This window comes from Schistocerca serialis, chromosome 4 (genome assembly GCF_023864345.2).
Source record: "Schistocerca serialis cubense isolate TAMUIC-IGC-003099 chromosome 4, iqSchSeri2.2, whole genome shotgun sequence".
Classification (NCBI taxonomy): Eukaryota; Metazoa; Arthropoda; class Insecta; order Orthoptera; family Acrididae; genus Schistocerca; species Schistocerca serialis.
In genome coordinates, this window is record NC_064641.1 from 575,101,132 (window position 1) to 575,110,094 (window position 8,963).

Sequence of the window (8,963 nt, forward strand, 5' to 3'; positions counted from 1 at the left end):
TGATGATATGAGCAACCGTATCGTGATATTCAAAAATGTTCAAATATGTGTGAAATCTTATGGGACTTAACTGCTAAGGTCATCAGTCCCTAAGCTTACACACTACTTAACCTAAATTATCCTAAGGACAAACACACACACCCATGCCCGAGGGAGGACTCGAACCTCCGCCGGGACCAGCCGCACAGTACATGTCTGCAGCGCCTCAGACCGCTCGGCTAATCCCGCGCAGCTTCGTGGTATTCCACGGGCCCCATGGCTACTACACAGAGTCGCATTGCTGTCAAGGATTACGTTACCATTTTGATTGATGAGTTCCGTCTCGTGGCACAATGTTTGTCCCGCAATTGTGACGCTGGGTTCCTAGAGCGCAGGGCCCTGTTCATACAGCTCGCATTTTTCAGTATCAGCCTCCCCTGACCACCACAGTCACCAGATCTCATTGTTACTAAGATTTTGTGGTCTGCTTTTGGAGAGAAGAGTGCATGACCGCTATCCACCTCCATCATCGTTACCTGAATTTTACTGCTATTAGACTTTTCCACTGAATTCCAGTCGCATGTGGAGAAAACGAGTCTCTACATTTACCCACATCTTCATGCGATCTGCATGCTCATTTTTGGATTTAGTAATGTTAGTAGTACAAGGTGGCCGGATACACCTCGAATCGTGTAACTGAGGCGGAACGTGGGTACCAACCCCGTAATCACCTAATCGGATGTGGGAAACAGTCCATAAACCACGTGCAGGCTGACCGGCACACCAGTCCTCGATGTTAATCCGTGGGGCGGCTTAGTTCTGGGTCCGGCGTAGATGTAGACATACGTTAAATTTGTATCCCGCTCTGCAGTTAACCTATACAGATCGGCTGAATTTCGGGATACAACTCATATACCGTATGTCAACTGAGGTATCTCACAGTAACTTTACTTCTGTCCCATTTTTTTTTCTATTTTGCACTAGTACACCATTCCTCAGTTGAACTATATATGTAGATCAATTGAAGAATAGGATACTAGGACTCAAAGAAGTGATGAACAGGGTGTTTATATTTATTTCTTTATTTATTTTCGTTCAGCCATCTATGGGCTACGTTTACACAACTTCCCTCACTTTCTAAAGTTCTCTTCCTTCCTCTTTGGCCAGTACTCCTTCATCCGTTGGCTCACTCGTACACGTTCTTCTGCCGAGAATACTCTGTTCTTCCTCATTTCCTCCTCGAAGAAATCCTTCACCTCCATAACATTTTTTCTAAAGATCTGCCTGTTCACGATTTCCTCTGCTGTGATCACGGATTTCTCTAGATCCCAGTGCACTTTTTTCACCCATGGAACTTGTGTCTTCCTGTTCTCCTGGTAGAGAAGAATCTTGTTGGCGACCCTCTCTGCTTCGATTCTTTTAATATTCCATAGAAAGACAGCCTTCTTTTCTTGATCGTGGTGGTGATATTTTCAAATCGTTGATAAAGTTCTTGATCTGATCTTAGGCGGAACGTAAATTCATTAGCTATTTTTCTGGACCCAAGAATCTTTCATAGGAATTTCCTTTATTTCTTTTCCAAGTCTGAAAGTGCCGTCCTGGCTATTGTCTCCGATGCATATAAACATTCAGGTTTGACGACTGTGCTGTAGTATTGGAATTTGACCTGGTATGAGAGTTATTTAGATCTGTATGTGTTCTGACACAATCTGAATGCTATTGCCATTTTTCTTGCCCCTTCTTCAATTACCGTCTTTTCATTGTTGTTTGGAATCAAAATCTCTCCTACGTACTTGGCCTTCTGAGCTCTTTTGATGTCGCCACACTTGGTCCTCATTGTCCAGACTGTATCAGTGACATTTATGTTCATACATTGTGTCTTCTCAAAAGATATTTGCAATACTGCTTTCACTGCTGTTTCTTTGAGGACTTCAATCTACACTCCTGGAAATTGAAATAAGAACACCGTGAATTCATTGTCCCAGGAAGGGGAAACTTTATTGACACATTCCTGGGGTCAGATACATCACATGATGACACTGACAGAACCACAGGCACATAGACACAGGCAACAGAGCATGCACAATGTCGGCACTAGTACAGTGTATATCCACCTTTCGCAGCAATGCAGGCTGCTATTCTCCCATGGAGACGATCGTAGAGATGCTGGATGTAGTCCTGTGGAACGGCTTGCCATGCCATTTCCACCTGGCGCCTCAGTTGGACCAGCGTTCGTGCTGGACGTGCAGACCGCGTGAGACGACGCTTCATCCAGTCCCAAACATGCTCAATGGGGGACAGATCCGGAGATCTTGCTGGCCAGGGTAGTTGACTTACACCTTCTAGAGCACGTTGGGTGGCACGGGATACATGCGGACGTGCATTGTCCTGTTGGAACAGCAAGTTCCCTTGCCGGTCTAGGAATGGTAGAACGATGGGTTCGATGACGGTTTGGATGTACCGTGCACTATTCAGTGTCCCCTCGACGATCACCAGTGGTGTACGGCCAGTGTAGGAGATCGCTCCCCACACCATGATGCCGGGTGTTGGCCCTGTGTGCCTCGGTCGTATGCAGTCCTGATTATGGCGCTCACCTGCACGGCGCCAAACACGCATACGACCATCATTGGCACCAAGGCAGAAGCGACTCTCATCGCTGAAGACGACACGTCTCCATTCGTCCCTCCATTCACGCCTGTCACGACACCACTGGAGGCGGGCTGCACGATGTTGGGGCGTGAGCGGAAGACGGCCTAACGGTGTGCGGGACCGTAGCCCAGCTTCATGGAGACGGTTGCGAATGGTCCTCGCCGATACCCCAGGAGCAACAGTGTCCCTAATTTGCTGGGAAGTGGCGGTGCGGTCCCCTACGGCACTGCGTAGGATCCTACGGTCTTGGCGTGCATCCGTGCGTCGCTGCGGTCCGGTCCCAGGTCGACGGGCACGTGCACCTTCCGCCGACCACTGGCGACAACATCGATGTACTGTGGAGACCTCACGCCCCACGTGTTGAGCAATTCGGCGGTACGTCCACCCGGCCTCCCGCATGCCCACTATACGCCCTCGCTCAAAGTCCGTCAACTGCACATACGGTTCACGTCCACGCTGTCGCGGCATGCTACCAGTGTAAAAGACTGCGATGGAGCTCCGTATGCCACGGCAAACTGGCTGACACTGACGGCGGCGGTGCACAAATGCTGCGCAGCTAGCGCCATTCGACGGCCAACACCGCGGTTCCTGGTGTGTCCGCTGTGCCGTGCGTGTGATCATTGCTTGTACAGCCCTCTCGCAGTGTCCGGAGCAAGTATGGTGGGTCTGACACACCGGTGTCAATGTGTTCTTTTTTCCATTTCCAGGAGTGTATTTAGTTGCAATTTGAAGATGCTCTGCAAAAAACGCCATATCATTTGCAAACGCGAGGCATTCTAATGTAAGCCCAGACTGTTTGCGGCCTAACCTGATTGCATTTGGAAAGTTGAACTAACTCATTTCTTTTTGCCATTCCCTGATAATTTTTTCTAAAACGCAGTTGAACAAGATAGGAGAGAGACTGTCTCCTTGTCTCAAACTTGTTTTGATTTCAAAGGGCTCTGACAGTTCTCCTAAAAATTTAATTTGTGATCGGGTGTTTGTTAGTGTTTGCTGAATAAGCCTCGTTGATTACAATTAAAGTTAAACTTTGAAAACGCTATGGAAATATCGTCACTGGTCAGAATGACGTCAAATTGCAACAGAATATTATCGGAATGTGAAAATTGATCAACTGATGGGGCTTTATATGTCACAATACGCTAATGAAAACACCTCTTATGCGCACGACCCACTGAAGTTGGTATTAACACGGCGGGTACACGGCTTTTCCTCTTTTCGCGTCTGCGACGTTCGGCATGACTGTCTCAATGCAGGACCGCGCTCTGCTGGCAAAGCTGTATTACAAGAATTATGAGTGTGCACACGTCGCTCTGCAGAATTTCCGGACACTGGAGGGTTTGAAAAAAAGGGATGGTCCGATGACTGCTGCGGGTCTGGAGAAAATGATTCAACAAATCCGAAAAGACGGGTTCTTTTGGTGTGCAACCTGGTAGAAGGAGAAAACGAAATAATACAACGTCAGTGGAAGCAATGGCCACAGCAATGCAGGAGGAGACGATTGGTGGTGTGGAAACGTGTAGTGCGTGGAGAATTGCCCGAACATTAGACATACCCGTGAGCACGGTGAGTAAAATCCTATGAAACATCCTTCTTTGCCATCCATTCAAAATTACCAATGTGCACGAGTTGCTTCCTGTTGACCTGCCAGCAGGAGAGACCTCTGATTTAGAAGTTCTTGCTCGCATGGTAATGGACAGTTATTGGCCGTGGAAGATTTTGTGGACACAGGAAGCCCATTTCCATCTGACAGGATACGTCAATAAACAGAATTGTCGAATATTGGCAACGGAAAATCCACACGTAAATCAACCCGTACCACTTCATCCTGATAAGGTCACTGTGTGGTACGGGTTTACTGCATCATTTGTCATAGGGCCATATTTTTTCGAAGAGATAGGTGCTTCCGGTCCTGCTACCTGTACCGTCACTGGCAAGCGCTACGAGTGTCTTTTGCGCAACCACGTCATTCCAGCTCACCAACAGCGTGAATGTGTGGATGGGATCATTTTTATGCAAGATGGCGCACCTCCGCACGTTGCAAATCCAGTTAAGCAGCTGCTGAAGCGCCATTTCGGAAATGCTAGAATTATCAGCAGCCATTTCCCTACAGCCTGGCCGTCCTGATCAGAAGATCTTAATCCGTGTGACTTCTGGTTGTGGGGCTATCTGAAAGATGTTGTGTTCAGTGTTCCGACTGCAAACTTAGCTGCATTGAAGGCACGCATTGCGCAACACATTCTGAACATGACCCCGAAGACACTTCTATCAGTTGTGGAACATGCTGTTTCTCGATTTCTACTTGTTGCAGAAAACGGTGGACAGCATATTGAATATGTTTTGTCACACGGAAATTAATAATCCCATTTGATTTTGATTGAGGCTTTTTATGCTGTTTTTGGCCTCAGGACAATTAAAAACCGATGTGATTGATGCTTTTTATGCGGTTTTTGGCCTCAGCACAATTAAAAACCGATGTGATTGATGCCTTTTATGCGGTTTTTGGCATCAGGACAATTAAATACCGATGTGATTTTTTTTTGCGTTTTGTGGCCTCGGGACAGTTAAAAACCGATTTTCCCCATCTGATGTGATGTGACCTTGCCATGGTGGATGGACTTACGTAACTAACAGTATCACACCTGTACACCCATGCACACTGAATAGTACAGTTTGTTTAACATCAACCGTGCACCTTGGGTATCGATGCCTGTTTCATTTGTCATTTGTAGTCGACCACTACTAAATTATGATGCTTAAAGAGTCATCTATTGCTACTTTTTGTAACTATTTATTTTTCCTCTGCGATACGTTTTCCCCCTTCTTCGATAATATTCCGTTGCAATTTGAGGTCATTCTGACCAGTGGTGTTATTTCTACAGCGGTTTAAAAGTTTAACTTTAATTATAATCACCCTGTACTCAACATTATCTTCGAAATATATATGTCTATCATCTGCCTTCTCTGTCCTGCGTTCCTTTGTACATTCGTCTTTGTTGTTAGATCTGTGCAATACATCTTCTGTGGTAACTTCTGACGTCACTAATCAAAGCCGACTGTTTGTATCCCATTCTTCAGTAATCCCGCCGTGAAAGGCTTTGTGTGATTCCATACGCGACCGAATTTCTTTTTCTTGTTCACATGGTCCCTAACGGGCATACATGGTGCAGGCAACAGAACTGTACCACAGTCACGGATGGGCGAATTTCAGACAGCTGTGTGACAAAGTAGGCACCAATTAAGAAATCATTCATGTTACGCTTGCAACAAAACGTGTTCAGTTACAATGAAATAAAATAAAAAACATTAACAATCTGAAAGATCAAACAGCCGAATGCAAAAGAAATAGCAGATCATGACTGAATCGATAACAAGAGAACTTGTGTGAAGTTTTGAATATGGAAGAGAGATACTGGAGGCAGTAAAGTTGTGAGGCTGGATCGTGAGTCGCACCTAAATAGCTTACTCGACAAAAAATCCGCCACGAAAAAAATATATTCCCTGCCAGGCGCTAAGTCTTAATCTGCCAGTAAGTTTCAACTCAACACATACTTCACAGCTGAGTGAAAATTCATTCTGGATACGTTTCGATCACTGTGATTGCTGAACGAAGTCTGACATCTCCATTACCTAAGTGGATGACTGCAGTGTGGAATTTAAGAATATTCTTGGCACTTTGCAAGGAGAAAGGATGTCGAAGTGCAAAAAGTTAATGGGAAAGAGGATATTGATCATAAATATTCTAGGTTACAAAAAATGAACGGAATACGTGTAATTTTCTTGAACGGGAGGACGTAGATATCCATACAACATATTAACCCTTTAGAAAGACAAGGTTCCAACTGACAAAATCGAAGAAAATGACTTGTTAGTGTGACAAGGTTCTATTTGACTTCTGTTACAAGTAGAACGTACTGATGCTGCAGACTGTGAAGAAATAGCCAAGTTAAAAGAACTCCAAAGTTACAATTGATACCACTTTGTTCGATTCGTTGGACAAACACGGTTCTGTTTGACAGATGGACCGTAATACTTTTATTACTGAATTATTTTTCTTGTAAGTAATAATAAATAAACTTGAATATTTCTATAATTATAAGTTTTCATTAATCAGATCTTATCGTCCTAACAAACATTAGGATTTAAACGGAGGGAGATACCTACCATGTAAATAGTTAATTTTTGGAGAAAAATAAACAAGAAAAAGGAAATTTACTTTATAAATTGACTGAAGAAACAAGTATAGAGGTAAGTGACACGTGAAAATGTATGAGAGCTCGAATACTGTGACCAGACACAAATTTCTTGTAGTTTTCTGAAGTTGTTTGAAGCAGCAGTTTTACAAAGAATGAGGTAGGGGGAAAAGTAACGCAGTTGTGTTGCACTTCCATTACGTTGTTTTTTAAAATGTTCTTGACAGTTCATTGTGACATGCGTTAACTATCACGAATCTATAATGGGCCAAGTGCAAGTAGCCCTCGGGCACTGAGGCATCGTAAAAATTTAATTACTAATATAGACAGTTCATCTGTCCCGGGAATCGAGAATCTCGACGATTTTAGCCTATTATCGATATCGATACTGGCAACATATCGGTCCCGGTAATTCCAAGCCCTATCACAATCTCTGTGGTAGTCCCTGAGACTAACCCGGACAGCGAGCAGGGGACCTCAGTTTATACATGTAGATATAAAAGATTTTTAAAAATGTTTTTATTTGCTTAGTGAAACATGACTACAGCTTACACTTTATGTTTGCATGCAGGAATATTTTTCTGCTATTCTCTTGACGGATTATGAATGCAGTGTATGTTCTAATGCTAAAAATATATTATTATGTAACACAGTTATAATTTAACAATTTTCGGATGTCTTTACCTCACTTGTACTGATTAACCTTGCTTCTTGCCAAATTTCAGGATTCTAGATCAACGGGATGTACCATATATGTTTTGATAAGAGACTTTGCGAGTATCAAAATATGTGTCATAAATATCCCTGTCTTTTAGTTACATTTTTTTCGAAGCTTAAAGTTTTTACACCGCCAAGGAACCATAGACTTCAATATGTAACATAAACTCCAATTTGATACGTCTTCCCGTTCCTGATCAAAAGTGGCCTTAACCGATGGACAGACAGAAAGTCGGATAACAATCGATGAAGGAAATACTTTTATCGTGTGGTATAATTACAAATTGACCATACTCGGATTTCTTCCTTTACTTTCACTGTGAAACCTTGCTTCTTGCCAAATTTCATGATTCTAGGTCAATGGGAAGTATTCTACAGATTTTGATGAGTGAGTTTGAGAGTATCAAAATTTGTGACATTCATGGTCGTATCTTTTTATTGCATTGACTTCCTGGCATAAATATTTCACAACGTCAAAGATCGTAGACCTTAGTATTTGACACAAATTTCAACTTGATAAATCTGCCTGTTCCTGAAAAAAATGGTTCTTAGCAGTCGGACAGACAGGCAAACGAACAGCAAAGCGATTTTATAACGGTTCTATTTTTCCCGGTAGGGGCACAGAAGCCTAAAAATCAATAGTCAGTGGAGAGACAAGTGAATAATGAGCTAGTGAAGCTTTGACATCAATTTACGCGAAACGAATCAAGTGTCAGTTGACTCCTTATCTTTCCAAAGGGTCGATGTATAAACAGGATAACTGGGAAGCTGCGTAATCTCAGACTAAATTCTCCTGCCTAACATCGTAACGTGTGTTACATTCCGCTATTTTGATAGTCTCGTTTTATTTCTCTACTCTGTTGCTATTAACACGATCAGATTGATCAAATAAAACAATATTATACGAGGTTTCTTGCTTGCAGCTGGTTGACGTCAACATCTTGCCACGATACTTCGGCTGGCAGCCATTCAGCCTTAAGACAGTCTGTGGTTATCAGACGAAATATCGTGGCAAGATGTCGAAGTCATCCGGCTGCAAGCCCGAAATGGAATACTCACTGAGCCGCGAAAATTTCAAGAAAAACAAATTAAACGACACTCATATATTTATGCACCAGAGCCAAAAAGCATAATTTTCCTAGAAGTGACATTCGCCACGACTGGTTAGCAAAAAACTTGTCACTCCTGTGTCGTCCTGGGAATCTGGCCAATGGCATCGTGTCAGCGAGGACTGGCGTGCCTATTAGATTTTCACTTACCATGGCACATTCTACAGTGAATACCGCTTCTCTAAGTTTACTCAACAGTGTTTCTTCCAAAAATTCTCTTTTATATTCGTAGCCCGTAGCCACCACTGTACACTTTCATACGTTGTACGGACCTGTTACAATAACAGCAGCGCAACTCTTAATTCCTTCGATGTTT

The 8,963-nt window shown here is 43.4% G+C and overlaps 1 protein-coding gene across 1 annotated transcript in view; it reads right to left on the bottom strand.

Annotated features, from left to right (window-relative positions):
• LOC126474612 (phosphoglucomutase-1-like) overlaps positions 1-1,241 on the bottom strand; it is a 92,353-nt gene extending 91,112 nt beyond the window's left edge. Inside the window, exon 1 of the mRNA XM_050102089.1 lies at positions 1,114-1,241. Coding sequence (XP_049958046.1) covers positions 1,114-1,241 — 128 coding nt within the window. The remainder of the gene's footprint in view (positions 1-1,113) is intronic.
• Between the last annotated feature and the right edge of the window lie 7,722 nt (positions 1,242-8,963).